Source organism: Colletotrichum phormii (assembly GCF_030913505.1).
Source record: "Colletotrichum phormii strain CBS 102054 chromosome Unknown BDP81scaffold_7, whole genome shotgun sequence".
In the NCBI taxonomy this organism is placed as follows: domain Eukaryota; kingdom Fungi; phylum Ascomycota; class Sordariomycetes; order Glomerellales; family Glomerellaceae; genus Colletotrichum; species Colletotrichum phormii.
The window spans coordinates 912,187-933,159 of NW_026851449.1; the positions used below are offsets into that span (position 1 = coordinate 912,187).

The 20,973-nt window shown below is 53.0% G+C and overlaps 5 protein-coding genes across 5 annotated transcripts; 1 reads left to right on the top strand and 4 right to left on the bottom strand.

Moving 5' to 3' along the window:
- Positions 1–1,314: 1,314 nt before the first annotated feature.
- On the bottom strand, positions 1,315–2,263 carry BDP81DRAFT_516087 (uncharacterized protein; the record flags this gene model as incomplete). The annotated part of the gene is made up of 2 exons (XM_060595865.1): positions 1,315–1,981; positions 2,040–2,263. 2 exons carry the CDS (start codon positions 2,261–2,263, stop codon positions 1,315–1,317), a joined length of 891 nt encoding a protein of 296 aa, XP_060446841.1.
- Positions 2,264–2,903: 640 nt separating this feature from the next.
- On the top strand, positions 2,904–5,865 carry BDP81DRAFT_392852 (nucleotide-diphospho-sugar transferase; the record flags this gene model as incomplete). The annotated part of the gene is made up of 3 exons (XM_060587760.1): positions 2,904–3,884; positions 5,316–5,697; positions 5,774–5,865. 3 exons carry the CDS (start codon positions 2,904–2,906, stop codon positions 5,863–5,865), a joined length of 1,455 nt encoding a protein of 484 aa, XP_060446842.1.
- Positions 5,866–6,328: 463 nt separating this feature from the next.
- On the bottom strand, positions 6,329–7,295 carry BDP81DRAFT_424493 (uncharacterized protein). The gene is made up of 2 exons (XM_060590140.1): positions 6,682–7,295; positions 6,329–6,586 (listed from the first exon to the last, which is right to left on the bottom strand). The coding sequence occupies exons 1-2, from the start codon at positions 6,893–6,895 to the stop codon at positions 6,477–6,479; spliced, it is 324 nt and encodes a 107-aa protein (XP_060446843.1). The 5' UTR covers positions 6,896–7,295; the 3' UTR covers positions 6,329–6,476.
- A 1,508-nt stretch (positions 7,296–8,803) lies between these two features.
- On the bottom strand, positions 8,804–10,859 carry BDP81DRAFT_448315 (carboxylesterase; the record flags this gene model as incomplete). The annotated part of the gene is made up of 6 exons (XM_060592282.1): positions 8,804–9,118; positions 9,203–9,332; positions 9,391–10,015; positions 10,068–10,368; positions 10,419–10,634; positions 10,683–10,859. The coding sequence occupies 6 exons, from the start codon at positions 10,857–10,859 to the stop codon at positions 8,804–8,806; spliced, it is 1,764 nt and encodes a 587-aa protein (XP_060446844.1).
- A 2,941-nt stretch (positions 10,860–13,800) lies between these two features.
- Positions 13,801–15,683, bottom strand: BDP81DRAFT_459951 (homeobox domain-containing protein; the record flags this gene model as incomplete). Its single annotated transcript, XM_060593601.1, has 2 exons — positions 13,801–15,330; positions 15,384–15,683. The coding sequence occupies 2 exons, from the start codon at positions 15,681–15,683 to the stop codon at positions 13,801–13,803; spliced, it is 1,830 nt and encodes a 609-aa protein (XP_060446845.1).
- Positions 15,684–20,973: the final 5,290 nt, after the last annotated feature.

The following is a 20,973-nucleotide window of genomic DNA, read 5'->3' on the forward strand; positions in this document are numbered from 1 at the left end:
TGGGTGGTTTGTTGTTTTTTTGGGAGTTTGGTTTGGGTTCTGGTGGTGATGAGGTTGGTGTAAGTGAAGTTGAGTGTTGGGTGGTGTTAGGTGTAGTCGGGCCAGAAGCCAACGGTGGGTGCTGGATTTTATACAGTCTCGGTAATAAGGCAGTCTAGGTTCGTTTGGATCAGACGTACGCGATCATAACGTAAACCAGCACAATTGAATCCGGACTTTGATGGTGATTTACAATCTCAAAGGCCAAAAGATGCGGTCAACGTTGCGATATTCGGTATGACTCCTTGAAGCACACGCGTTAGATTACGAGGAATTCAGTTGAGGTGTAGCACGCACCTATCACGCAATAAAGCGCTGGCTCCTGAAAGAGAGGTGGGAAAGCAGGGGTGAAGTGGAGAGGAGACATAAAGTAGTCGTCCGAACTCACGTCAGCACATGCCCCGGCCCCGAGAGGGGAAGGTGGTTACGGATTTAAACCCCACCTCGGCCCGGGTTGTGTTGCCGGTCGGCCGATGGCTCCGGAAGTGGGGTCTTTCGGCCGGCATGTGTAAGGTACCTGAGTGAATGTAAGACCCGAAGTTCTCTTCCGAACCTAAAGTTTCTGTTGAATTCTTGCCTATTGTGGGATTTTGTTTTGTTGTGAGGTTTCTGAAGTATCTAAGTTTTCTGTCTGTCTCCACGTTTGGGTCATCGCAGTGGCACCAGCCATGAGGGTCTACGGAGAGCATTGCGGCCCATGGGCAAGACTCTTGGTTGTTTCCATCACGGTGAAAACATCGATCCAGTCTACTCAAGCATAGACATAATGACTCGTAGAGTCCTCGCCCCAGGAGGCCTCGCCTGCGATTGTCCCCAAGGTGGTTGGACATGACGTTGAAGCTTCAAGGTCATTGACCCTTTCAACCCCATCAGCCATCGCACACGGATACAACAACTCTAAGAGTCATGTTGTACACTCTCATGAGGAAGTTTCGTAGTCACTCGGTGTACAAGATGAAGCAACTGTTGTGAGAAGTAGCTAGCCGTTGTTGGCCACTTATACAAGGCTCGCGTCTCTTAAACTCAATTGCAGATGGCCACACCCATTGAAGGAAACATCAGGTACCCTTTGTGATAAGAGGCTTGACTTACATAATCAATCAATCTGTCAGTGAGGACTTCGTAGCTCCACAAGAGAGAATGAAGACGATTCCAGCCTTAATGTCACAATGGTGTTGCTTCTAGGATCCTATCAACATTAAGCTCAGTGCTCATGAACTCTACACGTCTCCCCAGCAAACGGCCGTTGACGTCTCTAAGCTTCAGCTACAAAAGTTAGAAATCGTCAGTTGCAAGCTTGCGATGCCCGTATTTCTGCCTTCCGAGCCAAGTCCTGGCAACGCGCACGGCCCCGAAAACAAAAGCAACAGCAACAGCACTGCCACAGAGAACAGCCCATTTTGACGGCCAACTCCAGAGGTTACCCAGACTCCTCCCAGGTCCGCACATTCCTGTGAACATAATCTCCTCGTACAGGGGACATTCCTCGTTGACCACGAGAGACTCGCCCGGGTAGGGAAACTTCACGCAGCTGCCCTTATTCTGGGTCCAGCAGCCGTTGCTGTTATTCGCCTCGAACACGAGGGGCGCTTGGTCAAATTTTGCCGCCCGCTCCTCTTCGGGGACATCTGCGTTCGTCTCCTGCCCCAGAACCACTATGGGAGCGCAGTTCATAAACATTTCGGGAACACTCCAGCGACCGTACCAGGTCCATGCCATGACGGCCGGTCCCACGGGCAACCAGTCCGGGACGGTGAAGTTGTAGAGGCTGGGTAGCACGACCGTTGGTGAGTCTCCGTAGTTGATCTCGGTGAGATTCCGGATCGGACAGCCGCCCTCGATGGAGTGGATAACTCTCCATTGGCTCTTCCTTGTAGGCTTGAGGTCCCGTGTCACCGAGATTTGGCACGAGCCGCCGCCGTGGGAAGCGCCTCCCATGGCCCTGTGTAAGTCGTTAACACGCTTACTCCAGAAGCAGCCTGTCCAAATGGTTGACTTACTGCAAGTATTGCTTTGAGCCTCTTTCCCAGATGTTGGCTACGCCGGACCAATCGTAGTCCACTTCGCCCTTGCATGGCCAGTCTGAGCCATCGTTGGCAACTGGGCCATTGTCCCGGAGTTGACTTGGAAAAGGAATGGGATTCTGCATAAGCGTGTGGCTATCCACTCCAACCGAAAGAAGAAGCAGACATGCCATCAGGCTTGTTGTAATGGATTGGGCCATTTTGTGTAGGGGTTTGTCCAACAAATTACTTGGGCTAGAGAGAGAAGAAAACTGCTTGTCTCGATCAAGTCAAGACCTCCATGCTGGCCATGACTACATAAGGTAAAGAACGGACAAGCAGACACCAGAGTCCGGAACGTACGCTCTATCCAGATAAAACTCTTGGCTCGCGCCGTAGAAAAGTCCGTTGCCATCGTTTCAAGAACGCGGTTCTAGATCACCTCAGCGTAGCATTACGCAGCGTCCCGCTCACACCGCCGTCGACGGCGGCAAAAGCAGATGGCGGTGAAATGATCCAACGATTCATGTTGTCGCATCTAAGGGTCCATCCAGTTCGTGACAGCATCCCTGACCACCTTAAACATTGGAAAGCCAAAACCTTATTCTTGTGATGTCAGAATGCATGCCGGGTCATGTTTCCACTATTTGTCGATCAAGGGTGGCAACCGATACTGAGGGGATATCAGAGGGGTCCAGATTCACGGGGTCCCCGCTTCGGAAGACTTCCTAAAGTGGACGACGTTTTCCGCAGTGTAGAGACACGAAATGGCAAGACTTTGAAAGCTGCTGTTGAAAGTGTCAAATATCGCGAGGTTGAAGTCTGTCTTCTGCGCTGCGCAAGGCAACTCACACAGCGAGGATGACGGCCTCGTGTTTTCGGACGACCATCGGCCGCCTGGTTGCGTTGGGCACGATTCTTACGATTGTGACTTTTCAGTATATTGCAGTAAAGTCGAAGTCTCAACTGAGCTTCTACGAACTTATCCTACAACTCAGTTCTTGCATCCTACTTTGTAACTTCTTAGTCGTCGTTGCGCGCTGGGCAGTTTATGAACCCATCCAGGGGCTCAAGGACAATGACAGCCTACCATATATCAACGTCATCATTCCCGCATACAACGAGTCTGAGTTCGTGAGAAACTCGATATCCTCCGTGTTATCCTCAGACTATCCCAGAGACAAGGTTCACATCATTGTCGTTGATGACGGCTCAACCGATGACACCTGGTCTCACATACAACACGAACTTCCTCCAAAATATTCAGCTCAACATACAACAATCCGGCACAAGATCAACCGTGGAGAACGCCAAGTTATGGTCACAGCCCACGAAGTGGCCAAGAGCGAGATACTCGTGACTCTGGACTCCGATACCATTCTCGACAGGCATACTCTCCGGAATTTGGTCAGCCCCTTCATTCTAGACAGCGACGTCGGAGGCGTCACCGGACACCTCTCCGTCTTTAACATCCAGTCTCAAGGATGGGATAGCTTCATCCCTCGTATCCTTGACTGCCTCTTTGAGCAAAACGGCAACATCCCGCGAGCAGCCCAGTCGAAGCACGGATTCATCACCATTCTCCCAGGCGCCATCTCCGCGTTCCGTAGAGACGCCATCCTGCCGCACACCAAGGCTCTCGTGGACAAGAGGTTTCTCGGGCGACCGATGAGGCATGGCGAAGACGTGCAGCTCACGATGGGACTCCTGCGTGATGGCTGGCGTCTCAAGTACCAGAGCAATGCCGTTGGATACACCGTCGCGCCCGAGACATTTCTAAAGGCTTTCCTCATGTACGTTCGCTGGGAGAGGAGCAACTACACCTATTGGATGCTCGGGCTTGTTCGGTTAGCCTTTCGCGATGCGGCGAGATTCTGCACACAGTGCTTTGCTCGACCGTGTCCGAGCGAGCCGGAGCTGCTGCCTCGGGACCTGGAGAAACAAGGGAGCGAAAGAAAGACGATTTCCCGGAAGCAGGATTATCATCCCTTGCTGATGATTTTCTGTCCGGGCTTTGCCAACTTTTCGTACCTGAGTATTGTGATCTCATGGCTACGGGGCTTTTACTTCTCTCCGTGGGTTACAGTCATGAATCTGGGTTGTCTCATCGTGTTCGCCACTTGGTTCAGTACCCTGTTGTTGGCGGATGCCCTTGATGAGAGCGAAAGTAGCATGGCGGTCGAAGGAGACGTCAAAGAGTCAGACGAGGCTTCGGTACTAAGAAGTGAAGGCTCGTATTCGAGACTGAGGAAGAAGTTGCAGTACTCTTGTTTCTCTACAGTTGCCAACTTCACGTTTGTCTGTTGGGCCTCTGTTATTGGGTTGCTCACACTGAGGAGTCAGAGTTGGTTGACAAGGTGATGGTCTCTGCGATAATGGATGCGACTTCTTAGACAGTATTACCAATCAATGTGCGCTCAGACTACTTTCTGGAAGAGAGCCTGCGAAAGAGAGCAGAGTGTTCGTTCTCTTGAACCCGAAAGAGGAAAGAAGCCGATCAAGCAGATAACACTATCCGCCACTCAGTCTCCGAGTAGAGCAGCGGAGTCGAGAGACAGAATCAGAAAGTTTTGGCGCCCATCTAACCCCCTGCGATTTCGCCATCGACTTGCGGCATCCCCGTGTACGAGACTATCGTATGGAGTAGTCTGCCACAAGCCAAGCTGAAAATGCAAGTGACAGCTCGGGTTCTCCCTCTTTACGGCAGGTATTGGCAAGCACGTCGGGGGCCCAGCCACCGGCGTGGCAACGGACGTTGCATTGGACCCCTTGACCAGGATCCATAAGCTTATACAGAGTGGCCAGTGACAGTCTCGTTTCCATCATCTTCAGCGCTTGCTTCATCTATTTAGAGTTTCGGGCCGACAGAAAGAGGGGGAACGTGGCTAAGCGATACTGCCGCGTGGGATGCGAGGAACGGAGAAGATTACAAGACACGTGTGAGCTGGGATCAATTGCTGCTGCTTGGGCAATATTACAGATATTCTGCCGTGCGATAATGCCGAAGGGATGGGGGTAAGAGGCGGGAAGGGAATGGAGCAGCCCGCCTCTGAGGCCTCGCGCTCCATGGCAAATTTTTTTTTACAGAGTTCGCGAGTGCCCGTTGCTTCATAAGTCTCAGTCTTGTCAAAAGCGCATCTGGGTTAAGGCATATACTAAGATGAGTCCTCGTATCTTGTCAAAACACGGCCAAGTCATCCGAAAATGTACCGTAAGTCGCATAGCCTCTCGAGTCCTCAACCAGGAGCAACACAAACCTAACATGATCTAAAGGTTCCAGGCACAGTAGCATTTACATTCGATGACGACTCGTGGACCGAAAAGGATGACATACTGTCGCTATTTGCACAGCGAAACGCACAAGCTTCCTTCTTTCTAAGGAGTACGCCATGGACCACAGATGTAATAAAAGACGACGGCGGTGAATCCGGGATACAGAAGCTGCACGAGAACGGGCATCTGATTGGACTTGGCACTTCGAGTCGTCGTCCTCGCAGCGATGCGGAACAACAGGAGCTTCTCAAGGCCCGCCAGAAGGTTTACACAGTCTTGGGAGCCTCTCCCGCCTCTGACGACCTTCGACCGCAGTACATTTGGCCGTCCCCGAGCGATTGCACAGTACGAAACGGCTGTGTTGAAAAGTTGACGATAAATGGTCAGCGACTGGTACTTTGGGACACTCAACCCGCGGACATAAGCAACAACACGGAGACTACGCTTCTTCTTGGCAGAGTACAAGCAGCAGATCCTAAACGAGATTCTTTCCTCGTTCCGATACGAGGGCTTCGGAAAGAGAATAACCACAGTATCGGTGATCTACTAGATGGGTTCCTTCAAAAGGGCTTCCGGCCAGTTACCGTAGGAGACTGTATAAATGACCCAAAACACTTTTGGTACTTGGATAACTTGGGACATCCAGCGACAGGCTTGGAATTTGGGCATGATGTAGAAGCACCCGGCACGTTTCTCAGTCAAATTCGATGGGGCGGAATACTGGCTGTAATTTTCTTGGAGTTGATGGCCCTGTCTTGCCTTTTCTGGGCTGTTTGTCGGTATAGAAAGATCAAGTCACACCAACGCGTAGTTCAATGACGACACATTATGATTAAGTCAAGAAAAATAGAGGTACCAAAAAGTGTCAACATATCTTTTGAATCAGACTTACACGGGATGATCTCACAAGAAGTGGGCGGTAACTCGAGAAGCTATGCGAAGACACACCAGGCAAACTGGCTACTTCCTCCTCTGGACATATGTAGGTTCACCAAATGTTGACTACTGAACACCTTGTACACTGGGATTGGGGTTAAGTAACGGCTTCTTGTGTGTGCGAAGTCTACGTGCTCTTCACTCTAATGCCACAACAAGTCACCCTTCTCTCTTCTCCTTCCGAGGTCAAGACTCGGTTACAATTAACCCATCTCCTGTAACCGCTCACTCGCACTCAACACGAACGGACCATACCCCCTTCAAAGTGTGGCACTGCCTGGTGCTGAAGGCAGTAACCGCACTGCCCCTGCAGTTTCCGTTGTTGTATCCTCTCACTAACACCCATTAGTCAGATCATGCTCTTTCTCTCTTTTTGCTTCGGGAAAATAATCGGGCCATTGGAGGATCAAGGGGCCGGTCTTCTTCTTACTCTTGCACTTGGTGTCATAGTCAATGACCTTCATGCCCCAGTCGGTGCTGTAGAGGGCGTGGCACTCGTTTGCGTTCCAGTCCAGGTTGCCGCCACCGGACGAGGAGCAGTCCGTCTTGCCGTACTTCTTGACTCTCATGTCGTAGGCCGCGGCGGCGGGGGCGAAGATGGCGCAGGCCGTGGTGGCCGCAGTGAGGATGTTGGTGATGAGCATCTTGGAAATGAGGTGTCTTAGGGGCTTGTTTAAGATGGTAGTGAAGATGATCCAGGAAGTAGTTGCTGTGGGTTGATGAGAGAGAGGTTGGGAAATAGAGGAAAGAAGACGTGTTTATATGTTCCAGAGACTTGCAAGACTAGACACTGGTCAACTATGCTTCGCTCTTCATCCCGTGTGTGAATGTGAGCCTATGGATGCCTCATGATAGCTGAATCAAAAGTTCCTGACAATCACTTCTCGTACATCCTCAGCCCTGCCTATCCCGGCCTACATTGCTTCTTGCCCTTTCCTCGTCAGGCAAAAAGTTGACAACTCGCCTATTAGGTAACAGTATTCCAAGGTATCGTCAAGGGAAAAGGCTCAGCAGAGACAATGTAAGCGCCAAGAAGCACTGTAGCTCCAGTTCATGACATTTTGCAAGTCGAGTTTCCACTTGTCTCTTGGTAATATCAGAGGACGAGACACAGACAGATTCCTACCGAGGTATCCGTAGAGTTGACACGATTGGTCTAAAAGGTATAGGGCCGGGTTGTTTAGACTTTCGGTCAGTGGGGCTAAGGATTCTACCAGGCATATTGTCTTGTCGATTGGGGCGGAAGGAATGGGTAACTTTGTGATAGAAACTCGAATCCTTCGGACGGGTGGATAATTCGATGAAAAGTCCGAGTAGACGATGTAGTCCGGCTAAAAGTCAACATAACCAACATCAATTGAGAATGAGAAAGAATCATGTTATTCCCAAGCTATCAGAGCTAGACCCCTGAAACGCCGGCCCGTCCACTACTCTTGCACCATACGTACTTCTTTGCCTCCATCGATGCGATTAATAATGAATGGCAAATTCCCATCAAAGGAGCGAGTACATACGACTTCGTGTTGATGCAGAATTCATTTTAGCATCATGCATAATCCATCCCCTTCCCCCAGATCTCCAAGGATCGACCCAAGCCGCCCGCCTTCGCCCGGACAGTGTGGCACGACTAGGGGGGCCTAGGGCTGTGACAGGGGGGGGGGGGTGAGCCTCATATGATGAAAAGTGGGTGACTGTCGGATTGGAAGTCCAATTCGGCCGCGAGTAAGGGCAGAGCATGGGCCACCTCGAGGGAGTACAATTAGACCTCGACTACCCACCCAACCTCCGGTTGAAATCTCCCTTTTACTCCTTACGCAGAATCAATCAATACAGAGATATTGATAGTTCGTCACCCCCAGGACCCTACGGTTCGAACCAACTTCCCTGTGAAAGGAATACCAACAGTGACATCAGCCCACGATATTATTCTGTGTAAATGACAAGTGGTAAACGGGGCAGGGTTCAACACCACGTACATGTATGTAAGTAAGTACTCGTATTGATGTCGATGATTAATTTCGTCGGGCAACCTCGAGGGCGTAGCCGTGGTTCTAGATGATGGGACTGTGAGACAACGTCTGGCTCCTCCAACCAACCACGTATAACTCTCGGGCGGGAAACTCCACCTCCTGCTCGCTTATAGCGGGACTCAAGAGACTCTCGACTTGATAGTGTTGCATTGAAACTGGATCTAGTCTTTAGATGTCGTTGGTCACTCATATACGCCGCAAAAGTCATGGTTAGTCTACGCGCAGTTGAGTTGATCGGAGGATTGAAAGGATCTTACAGCCCGTTCCTTGCGATGCAGGAGATCAGGACCTATTCCCCGTGAAGGTAGTTCCAGGCCTCTCTTTCGAGCCTAGATTGTTTGGTTGGTTGTCGTCAACTTTGAATTGGTAACTCTTGTATAATATGTACTTATAGTATGTACGTATATGTTCTCGTCAAATAGCCTATATGCATACCGCCGGGTGAATAAGGTCCGAAGATGTTTACGCAGTACGTACCTTATCCAACGCGTACCCAGCGCGCCGTGCGAGACGAGACGAAACTTAGTTCCCAAAGATGTCAAGCCCGTGCTCAATCATCCAGTTCATACCCTCTGCCCGCCAGTCGTCCGTCTCCAACACTGTGCCGTTGAGGCCAAACACCACGTCGCTGCCAGATGCACCACCCTCCGTCGAGTATGCAGGCCACTCGCCCAGGCCCGGAGCACCATTAGGATCGAGGGAGACGAAGAAGTTGACCCACGCCGCGGACATTGTCTTTGACAGCGCGGTGGCCTTCTCAGTGTAGGCTGTGTCGTTTCCTCCAAAAGGATTGATGTCATAGCCAAGGCCGTTAAGGTTGTTGAATACGAATGCGACCTGAGTGGGGGTTAGTCTTTGCACAACGGCCGATGGGTTGATGAATCACGCCGTGAATCGCCACGTCGCACGCAACAAACTTACCTCATGGAAGTGAGTCGCGCCAATGAACTCTGGCACTCCATTCACAGTAACGTCGAAGCGGTACGCGTAGGACGGCACACCGTTTTGGGACCATATGATGTTGGCACGGCGGCGTAGGAAGCTAAAGAACCTATGCGAAAGTCAGCGTGTACATGCTATGCGAAGGGGGGTCATTGGGACATAGGTACATGTCTCCGAAGAAAGCCCCGCCGCGTCTCTGCTGCAGACCGCGAGCTACGGCAATTTCCTCGCCGGGCTGGATGATATGTGGCCACGTCTGCAAGCTCGGGATGCCAACAGCCTGGTCATCGGGGTACAGAGCTAATGCCTCGTCAACAAGCTCCTCGATGCTTTGGCCTGTAGTCTCCTCGACATCGGGGGCCATGATGCTGCGTACGGCCCACACCATGTCCTCGTCAGTGTTGATCGGCCCACCGTTCGGGCCCCTTCCCTGGCCGAATGCAGAACCTTCGTCAGAGTTGGATCCGATCAAAACGGGAACCTTTACAAAGTCTCCGCGTTCGAGTTGCGACGTCGCAAAGTCTGCGAGAAAGTCGCCATCCTTCATGGGGATGAAGCTGAAGGGAGACGTAGTCGCGTTCAGCACAGCGTTGAACTCATCCAAAGGTGCTGTACGCAGGCACTCTATCGACTCCTGGGTGCCGATAGTGGAGGCGCAGGTGGAGATGTTGCCGACGAAGAGGTCGTAGTTGCTCTGGTAGGAAGTGGAGTTGAAGCCGCCGACCATACGGGGAATGAGTCCTCCGAAGCCGGACTCCGCAGCCGCGCCCCTGAAGAGGCCATCGTTGCGTCCTTGATGGTGTTAGTTGCAGGTACATCTCGCATGCGTATGATGGCAACTCACCGTTGTATGCCAGCATTTGCCCAGCGACACTTTCAGCACCTGAACTTTCACCAAAGATAACGACCTTGTCGGCGGCACCGCCGAAGCTGGCAATGTTTTCGTTGACCCAATGCAGAGCCAGGCGTTGATCTCTGAAGCCCAAGTTGGTCGCGCCAGCATCAAGGGCCTCCTTGCCACCCGGGAAGCCAAAGACGGACAGACGATAGTTCAAGCTGACCGCAACGAGGGGAGTCCCCTGCTTGACGCTGTTCTCGACGATGAAGGAGAGGTTGTAACGCCTATCCGCTGATCCGCCCATGTACTTCTCCCTGTCAGCAGTGGTTCTCGCGAGGGTCCGGCGATGGAACATACCAGACCGCCTCCATGGATCCACACAGCTACGGGAAGCTGCGCGTCGGGAGCCACGCCGGCTGGGCGAACAACATTGAGATACAAGCAGTCTTCCGAAGACTCATAGCCGATCATGTCAGATCCGTATCCGATGCAATGCTTTGGGTACTCCGTGGCCGTATGGGTGCCGTCCCATGTTGAGTCTAGGCCTTGAGCGATGCGGAATCGTTCAGGAGTCTAGAATGTTCAGTATGTCGTCATCAACAGAAGGTTACAGCCACCTACCTTGGCGTATGGCATTCCAAGGAAAAAGTCCTGGTCATACTCTGCGCTGTGAATGCCTGCGTACGAGCCATTCTTTAGGCTGACAACGGGGCCGTTGTCTCTACAGCGGATAGCGGCGGACCACACCGGCGCGGAAAGGTACAGCACCGTGGCGAGGAAGTACACAAAGAAAGCCATTCTCTTCAGAAGCTGATATCGATCCGGTTGAGGCCTGGGTGTCGACAAAAGGGGAGATTGGTCATTAGGGACTTTAGAACCCTCTTTATACCGCGACCTCTTCATGTCGGATGGCATCGTCTACTAAGGTACTATGCTCTCGCACCCCATTAGTAAAGAATGGCCACGAGATTTCATTCGACAAGGGTGGACGGCAGTCAGAAACTGGGGTCTATCGGACCGACACAATTCGCTTCGTTACATGGCGAGGGGAATAGCTAACGGAGATCGAATGAGGGACGTTCGCATGGTTGCCGGCCCTCCATCATCGCCCCAAGTAAGTAACCAAGGCGTGAGGCACTATTCGCGCCCCGCGCCCGATGCCCTACGCCCGAGGCGAGTTGACGACCCAGGACTTTTCGTTGTCCAGAGGCGGGACAACTCCGGGAATTCACTCCTCTCCGCATAGAAAACGCAAATATGAAGGGGGTGATCGCACCAGAAGTGGCCTAGCAATTCCCCATCGGGTGGTAATGATGCTCTCTTTCGGAGTCGCTACCAGGGCCATATCCGCGTGGGTAGCAGTGGATGCCGGCTGTAGTGAACGGCAGAAGAAATCCAGTCGATTATCGACGTGACAGAAAGCCGGTGGAGGTTGATGCGGGGAGCGGGGGGGGGGGGGAAACCTGGGGTGTCCCCGGGACAAGACGAAGAGCGAGATTGGCAGATTCGGGGGCGGATGGGAATGTTGAATGAACGAACCTCCACCATGGCTTACCTTGATTGGTCTTAGCTCGGGGTTCTTGATGTCTCCGACAACAACCAAGTCCGAGTAAGTCGGCACCTTGGTCTTTGCACAAGGGGCGCGAGGGGAAAAGCTGTTCCAGCGTTCCAGCGGCAGACGGAATGCGGAATGGGGAGGGCTGAGTGTGTGTGTGTGTGTGTGTGTTTCTTGTTCTCAACGTGGTATTCGGGGCGGGTAAGCTTAGCCAAAACGTGGTTTTTGGAGCTTGGCCTTAGTGTGTCCGCGTGCCAGTCGCAGAGAATGATCGGAATGCGAGTCTTGCCCGCATTCCTCGGACCATGTGGTCGAATAAAGAGCGAGCTGGGGAATGTGGATATATGAAGTCAAAACGGAGCCGTGTCTTTGTTCGGAGAAAAGAAGAAGAAGAAGAAGATGTCGAAGAAAGACGTTGCAGATCTGATGCATTCCTGCACCGACCGCATTGACGGGAAGTTTGACATGTTTCTTTCCCCAAACCCAATCCCGAGGGACCTTCCTCGCAAAGTGAACGCTCGGGCGCCATTGGCTCAATTGACTTTCGGAAGAGTGGGGCCAATGTTCTTCAATGGAACTCTGCTGCGACTTCACCTCACCTCAACTCAACGTCATACGCGCTTAATCGCGGCCTTGAGACTCTTGAAATACGTATGAAAATGTGTAAAGAAATATAGAAGAAACAATAACTGTGATACATATGAAAAGGCATCATTGTAAGATGCCTGGCCCTCATGAAGCATAGCAGTAGGCAAGTATCCAACGTACTCAGACTCATGATAAGATGCGCGTCACATGAGTGAGGTGATATGAGAAAGAAGGGTGAATCATACATTTGACTGCACCTGCCTGCCATGAGTCTGGCGTGGTCGCGGTTATTCCTTACGTACAGTCAGCGTGTATTCACCCAAGTAACGTGACCTGCCGTTACCGCGGGTTGCCCCGTCCCAAAAAAAGCAAACAACACCACACACACCACGCTGGGCATCGCGATGTTATCTTTGTATGCTGCATTTACCCATATCACCCGCAACTCACCTTCAAATGCCCATTTGACACAAGGGAATCATTCTTTGGCAATGTATCTAACAAATGAATGAAATTGACCAAGGTACGATTGGTCAAAAATGCAAAAGTTCAGCACTCGAACTTGCGAGGTTCGAGCACCTATGAAACCATCACTATCAGGGCAGTTCTGTCTCAAGATTCAAGTTTCTACCAGCTAGACTACAACCCGCTCGGCTACTGCGGCTCTCAACGCCCGTCGACGCTCTGTGACCCACCGCGTCCGGTGGGCGAAAGAACGGGATCAATTGACCCCTTATATACCACATGATACTGATGGGAAGGCACGATGTCCTCGGTGTGGGTGGGGCTACACCGGGCAAGCGATTCCATCTCATGTTCGACCGACATGGTGAACGGGTTGCCCGGTGGACTGTGCGGCAAATACTTTTTGATTTTGGCCTCCTAAGCAAGCTCCTAAGGTCAAGTTCGGCGTCTCCTACCCAAGCTGAGGTAGATCGCTGTGGAAGATGAACGCCCTATCCCATCCTTCCTACCATCCGGTTCCATCTATCCGAGCCCATTTCCCATCCTGCACCTCCAACTGTGGTGTCCATACGTGCTGACCTGCTCTGCGAGGGTCGTGTTCTTCCCCTCACGCCGCCGCGAACCTCAGAGGTTGAGGCATATTCCCAACCCAACACGGCTGAGACGCGCGTACCTCGAACCCTCCCGCCACCTGTCCTGTGCTTCCGATGGGGTATCCAGGTCCCTTTTTTCCTTCCCCCCTCTCCAGCCACAAACAGCGCCGCCGCCAGCAGGACATAAGCCGTATGTATATCATTACATTAGGTAAAGAGATTTGTTTCTTTGGTGTATGCAGTAGGTATCATGATAAAGGAAATCGTTGCTGCAGACGAGAGAGATAAAACAATAAGGAAATAGGGGACCCGTGTAGTCCAAGTATAAGGTTGTCCCGGTGCAGCGCCGATGGCCCAATGGTGTAAAGCAAATCGCTGTATGTACAAAGAAAAAACAACGCAGTGGAGAGAACCTTGGGAGTTGTACAGCGCCGAGTATACATGAGCAAGTTTCTGGCTGCTATGTGATGACAGATACCCCCTCGAAACTTTACTAGGAAAAACCGGGATTGAGTTCAGCCACATTCCGAACGACACCTCATTCTCCATGAAAATCTTGAGCAGTCATGTTGGTGAACTGAAACTGTCTTGACCGTGATTGCTCAGGTGACGGCTTGACTGAGACGGAAGAGGCATCCGACCAGTTGTACTCGGTGTTGCCACCGCCGTACGATGAGTAGAATGCCGGTCCCATGTTGCTGGGAGGGAACGAGGGTGTGACCGGCTGGCTTGCGCACCCGTGTGCAACGTAGCTGGGTACGCTCGACGACATGTTGGGGAACTCCTGGTCGAAGCTTCCGAAGCTGGGTGTCGAGAGCGGCTCGTCAGAAACGTTGTAGTCGAACGCGGGAAACAGAGAGTTCGGCATGGTCGTCATCATGCCGGGGGTGTCCGGCGGGGTCCTCATGGTAGGGTCCATGGCATACTGCGGTACTGTCAGGTTGTTTTGCATGCTGTAGCTCTTATCCTCCTCGGCAGAGGACATTGATGAGACAGTGGTCTCACGCAGAGCTTGTTGACTGGGGACGATTGGTGTGTTTGGGGTTGGTGGCGCCGCTGGGCTTCGTGATATCGGCGACCTTGAGGCCATATGCAAGATGAGGTTCTCCTGGTTAGGACCAAAGCACATTGGCGATCTCGGACCTGAACCGGCGGGCTTCTGGATTCCCCTCGGGAAGTTTCCTGTCGCAGATGCAACGCGGCGCATCGGGCTAGGTGCCTCCATGCGTCTAGGCATCTCAATGCCGGTCTTCGGACCCGAGAAGTTGTAAGACTGGCTCCGCACGCAGCTAACGAGGGCAGCGGGTCTCTTGGAGTTTCTTCTGCTAGCAATGTCGATGGTTGAACCGGACTTGAATCGGAAGTCTGGCGTGGAGATTTCGGGAGGGGAACGGGACATCGAATGGGGAGAGAATTGGTCGAACCTGTCGAGATCCTCGCTCTGCATTTGCTCCTGCTTAAGGTTGATCGGAATTGGGCTAGTCATGTCGGTAGCCAGGCCGTGCGGGAAAGAAGCAAATGACTCGTCCATGTCGCTTGCGCTCAGATGGTAAGACGAGAACGTAGAGGCACTTGTTGACTCGGGAAGCTGTGTCGTCAAGTACTGGCTGGGAATCGAAAGAGTCAAGTGGTTAGGTGTTTGGTGGATGATCTCTGAAGGCATAGATGCGGAGAAATCGCAGGGTGTTTGTTCGGGATAGAATTGGTCGGCGCCAAGAGTGTAGCCAATGTTGAGATCCTGGTGCTGGAAAGAGTTGGACGAGTCGGGCGAGGCGTATTCTGATTCCGGCTCTTGTGTTACGACCCGTGGCTGTTCATACGTCGGCTCAGGGGTTTGAGTGCCCTCCGAGGGTGATGCTTCGCTGATAGACGACGCGTCGGTTGATACGTGAACGGGCGGGAATGGAGCCGCGGACGGGCGAAGATCGTCGTCGTGGTCGTGGAAGGACTCCTTGATGGTCTCGGAGCTAATGGACGTTTCGGTAGCCTGCTCAGACTTGCGGCGAGCCTCATTTTCCTGCGTCCTCTTCTCTTGCTTCGCCTTTGCTCGCCGATTCTGGAACCAGTTCTATAACCTGTCAGTGGATGTATGTCAAGAGACCAGGCTGAAGGGTAAAGTACATTAATCCTCGCAATATCCACTCTCATCTCCTCGGCGAGCTGCTTCTTCAAGCTGCTGTTAGGTTTGTTGTTCTTCTGGAATTCCCTCTCAAGTTTGTCGACCTCGTCCTTGGCAAGTCTCGGTTTGGATTCGGTAGCCTTTCCACCAGTTGCCGGAAACAGGCCCCGGCTCATCATTGCCTGTTGCTGTCGTAACATTTCCATGTAGTCATTCTGATGGTACAGAGGGGCTCCGGGGAAAGGAGTGCTGAAGCCATAATCGTATGCTGTCGCAGTCTGGTAGTTTGGGTAGAACGCCATGGCTGCTGATGTGACAAAGTTGTCCAAGCTCGAGAGTAAACCGTTCAACGGGGGCTCGGTGGTTAACACGATGGCGATGGTAACGAATGTGTGCAGAGCGAGTGCAGAACCAGTATGGCAACGGGGATAGGCATGCGTATTATGTTCCCGGCGATGTCTAGAGGCCGCAGGATCAAGTCATCAGACTAGAGATTGAGTGAAAGAGCGACTGAGGTAAGAGGGCTGAAAGCCTGGTGATATTAAGAGAGATGTGAAGAGAGAACGTGGGTGTGAGAGGCGCGGGAATCGGAACAGCAGATCGAGGGGAGCTTGTCTGCTTTTAGATCGAATGGGGAACGACAAGCGGGATGAGGAAGGGTCAGGCAGGGCCGCGCAGAGGTGAGACAGCAAGGTCTGCTCAAGTCCTCCAAGGTCTTGAGGGCGAGATAGTCGATCTGTCTAGGCAAGGGCCTGTAGGCGCACAGACGAGGCTTGACGAGAGAGAAAGGGCACAAAAAACAATGACAGGAGGAGTGGGAAGAAGGAGTGACGGGAGAGGAGGGGGGTGAGAGGCGGAAGATGTATTGATGTGTCTTGTCGACCCATCATCACAGAGCGAGCGCAGAGGAGCGTGTGCGTGTGCAAGCCGACGTGGGTGTAAGTCGCGCGGTACTGTGTAGGTAGGCGCTGGGGTGGTGGCGGCAGGGCATGGGCGAGCAGCAAGAAGGGGGGGGGGGGGGCGGGGCCCTCTCTCGTCGTCCACCGGGTACCCCCCTTGGCAGCGAGAAGATCATATTTGGGTGGAGGTATCGGGAGACCAAGGGAGCAAGGGGGTCAACTCTCTTGACTCTTGGGCCCTGGGAGGGAAGAGAAAGGGGAGGTCATGGAGGGTCTCTAAGGGCCAGGGCAGGGCAGACAAGGCAAGCCAGCAAAGCTAAGGTAAGGTAAGGTAAGCAAAGCAGCGGAGGGACAGGACATGACAGGGCTCGAGCCGCGGTCAGTTGCGCATAAGGCACAGACTGTGTATCCATAAACTGTGCTGAGCTATGCAGGTAGACCCAGACTTTGGGCCTTGAGGACGAGGATGAGGAGAATGAGGTGCCGCGGGAGAAGTGGACGTGGCCGGCGGAGCGAGGGGAGAAGCAGGCTGTGAGAGTGAGAGTTAAAGTGAGAGGAGAGCCTACGTGTGGATGAGGGCGTGTCCATGTCAGCACAGCGCCAGCGCGAGTGAGAGAGAGGGGGAGGAAACTACATTGTCGAGGATGGATTTGAGTGACATTGGGGGATTTGTGCAGTGAGCAGCGGCATCCATCAGCAGCTGGGCTCCTCCGAGTCTCAGACTCCAGCTTTGGAGTATGAGTGAGTGCGTGAGTGAGTGCGAGGACGAGGACATAGGACGGACAGGAGCAGGGTGGGAGGATGGTTGCACCCACCTGAGCGAACCTGAATTGAGAGTGAACCCTTCACATCCACCGGGCATCCACACGTCCCATTCGCAACCCATCCCATCTCATCCCACACCCCCTGGTTCAGAATCCTGGTCCCCCGGCCCCGGCGTCTGTCCCGACCCCTGGTCCATGAAGCGTCTTTGCGTCCCTGGATTTGGACGACGCCCCCATGTCAGTTGGTGCCACACTAAAAACTTTGGACTCGACTCCCCTGCTCTGGGCTGAAGATAGGCCCGGCAGGCGTGGACTTGGACGTGTATCCGTCGACTACGCGGGCGAGGCCTCTCGGTGATGAACGATGACACTCGGCAAGGCCTGGGAGTTTGGACCGTCCGTGACAAGACCAACAACAACTGACAGACTGAATGACAGGGCGGTGACTAACCGCCAAAGGGACGAGAGCGAGACATTGCAGAATGACAAGTCAATGCGCCGCCTATCGTGGGAACAGTCCAAAGAACAGTAGAACTGAGCCAGTGTAGAAAACGAGATGAGCATGGCATAACTAAGCAATCGAGCGGTGATTTGGAGCAGAGAGACGGCACTTTGACAGGTAGACGGACAATATCCCGTCGGCTTCGAAGGGGCTCTCGAAAAGTGGCGAGAATGTGACCGAAAGGGACAGGCAGTGTATCGGCTTGACTCGACTCAACCCGACGGCGGAGGGGGTAACGACGAAAGGGCAGTTGAGGAGGTGGTTCAGGTTGTGGAGGGCAGAATTGCAGAACCGAAGACGACGAGACAGGCGGGGCAGGTCAAGCCGAACAGTTACGACGATCCCAATGGCATCATCTGATCCGAACAGGCGAGGATAGCTGAAGTCTGTGCTGCGTCGGTGAGTACTACTATTAGTACTGAGTGAGTACGAAGACTGTGTGTTCGTTTGTGTGAAGGTCTTGTCGATTGTCTGTGAGGGGACGGGCAAAGATGACATGAAGCGTAGGAAGAAACTTCGGATGAGCTTTGCACCAGACACAAGCAGCAGGGTTGGCGGTTTACGCCGCTGCGGCGTGTAATTTGCCGCGTTGCACTTGCGCAGACAGCAGACGCTACTTTCCATTGTACACTGGTGCCACTGGGCGGTGGAAGAAGCGTTTATTGGAGCTAAAACAATAGAATAGAGCGCAGAGAGGGGCAAGAATGTTTTGTACGGAGTAGAGGGGGACGGGCGGGCGGACGGCTTAGTTAGTTGCCGGGGCGAGTTGACAAGTCCGGCTCTTGCTTAGGCTCTGGAGCATCACGCCAACTCTCATCTTACCAATCGTCTAGTGAGCACTAAGGACTCAAGGAGTACGAAGTAGAGACTCCCTCCCCTTTTCTTACCTTGGTCTCCGCAGCTACCGATTGAGTGGTGATGAGTTTTTTGTGTGGCAGTGGCCAGTGAACATAAGTGTCCAGCTCCAGGATGAGCTGTGGCAGAGAAGATGAAGAAGGCATGCAAACAAGAGAGTGAGTGAGGGAGGAAGAGAGTGAGTGAACAAAAAGTGAGATGAGGCCGCAAAGGTGCGTTAAGGTACGAACACAAAGTACTTGCAGATGGCTGAGTGTAATGTAAGGTACCCAAGTACCACAGTAAGGTAAGGTAGTAATTAATTACGAGGACGCATAGACCATGGTGGTATCCGTTCCTATCTTATGTCAGCACTTTCCCCCCCCCAGGTACGCGTGTTGGTCGGGATGGTGGAAACGATACCTGAGACTTGTCTCCTGCCTTAGGTAATTCGAATGTCAGAACATCATGTTGGAAGCTCAGGTCATGTGGTTTGTCTTCAGGGCAAGGTGTCTGTAGGTGGGTACCTTACGCAGACAAGGTACCTATCTTCACTCCACTTGGAGCTTTCCTCCCCCACCTCCGTCCCCCTTGGTCAAACTGCACCTCACTCTGCCTGTCCCTGCGCCCACCTCCACCGACAGGCCAGACAGTGTGGCATTGATTGACACGACCAAGCATCACACGGACCATTTGGATAAACAGGACGAGAGACCGACCAGAGAGACACAGAGACTGTCTGATTGCACGCACTATCCGCCGTGCCCGGGCTATCCTCCGATCGCCTACTTTTCTCCCAACCGTCAACTACATTGACTGTCGACAAGGCGAGGGCCTCACTCTCTTCCTTCCTAGCCTTGCTCCAACTCCAAGGGGGAAAGAAGACTGAGGGAGAGGAGACTTACATCAAGGGACGTATGGGATCCATCAATAGTCCACAAGATTGATCCATCATCCCATACGACATGACACGAGAACACGCGCTTGCTATGGTTTCGACGTCTCGTCTTGTTTGAGTTGTCTCGTTCCGCTTCAGCTCAGCTGTGCCGGCGGCCTGCCTCTCTCTTGCAGTGGAAGCAGAAAAAAAGACACACAGACTCGTCAACGCATCTCGTACTGAGCTCCCCGGAAGCCTGTGCAACAACGCAAAATGCAAGCTACGAGTGCCAGAGAAAGGGAATCCCTTCCAGAGGAACGTCGACGGCAAGGTTCAGGTGCACTTGCCGCAGAGTTGCGGCCCCACTGAAGAAAGTGTGGCAGGTCGAACTTATCAAAAGTACACTTGCCGCATTTCACAGTCCCAACATGGAAATCGACAATCTAAAAGGAATGGAAGCTACGGGCTAATGCTCTTTTCCTACGGATACGGATACCTTGTAGTCGGCTTTCAGCTTCAGAGCGTGCTTACACCGCAACCCACACCGCGGCACTTCAAGAACCACCAACCCTGCACCTTTCCGAACAGATGGGATGCTGGCCCAAGATACAGAGTGCACCTACACTCCGGATATACACCATGATAATGCTGTTTGACAATTCTTGCTCCCTCGAGTTTCGAGCGACAAGTTCATGCGTTCGTGTTGGTCGTTCCGGTCGACCTCATTCCTCTTGAGCTTGGGCCGTCACGTCACTCGCCATCGTCATTTCTGCAAAATGAACCACCCCAGTCGGCGGCTTCTTAGCCTTCTGGCAACCTACAGACGGACTGCCTTTTCAGCAATCCGAGCAGCCTTACCACCACTCGATCCTTATTGTCACTGCCGCTGCCCCCTCTACTACCCACACGGATCGACAGCCTGCTTTCTTCTTCCTCGCCGCAAATGGCGGCTTTGCGGTATCCGGCTCTACCTATCCTTGGCCTCCCCCACGGGCTCGCGCTTGGTCTGCGGCTTGCTCTGAAGCCTGCGATGGTGGACAATTACGTCGCTCTCTGTCTCGGGTCGCTGCCAATCTCCATCTGCCTTGGACATGCAGAGTATCCGTACAGACACACTTGTCAGGCCGTCCTGTGTAGGACAATCGCAGGTCTCAGTCGGCTGCCAGCCGCCCACGTCGTCGTCGACATCTTGGCCCGAGGTCGACGGGCTACCACCGATCGCCAGGTACGGTACTGACTAGAGCCATGTCACAGCAACACATGCTCAGAGCGCCACTGCGACCTCAGTCCACGTCCACCCAGCCGTCCACTTCTCGCCCCCGTTACGACGGCACGCAAAGCACCAAAGCAAAACCACGACACCGGAACAGAATACACCAACCATATCTCGCCAACTGAGCAATCCTCGTCTGCCGTCCCAACTTGGTTCGGCCAGCCTGTCAACTCATCCTGTCCAATCCAAGCCCATCTAGTGTAATCACATCCGTTGGAACCTGAGCACTGCTTGTGCATATCTTACACCCGGGGCGCCTGGATAATGCCTCCCGCATAATCATCAGAGAGACAGACGGCAGTCGCCGTCAGTCGCGCCTCTCTCTTGCTTGCTCCCAGCAGCCTGCTCCGAGCAGCCTGCTAGCTGTGAGGATACATGACTGTCCATGTTGCCACGCGACAAATGGAGCAACCATTGCGACCATTTCCGGCCGCTGAGGCCCG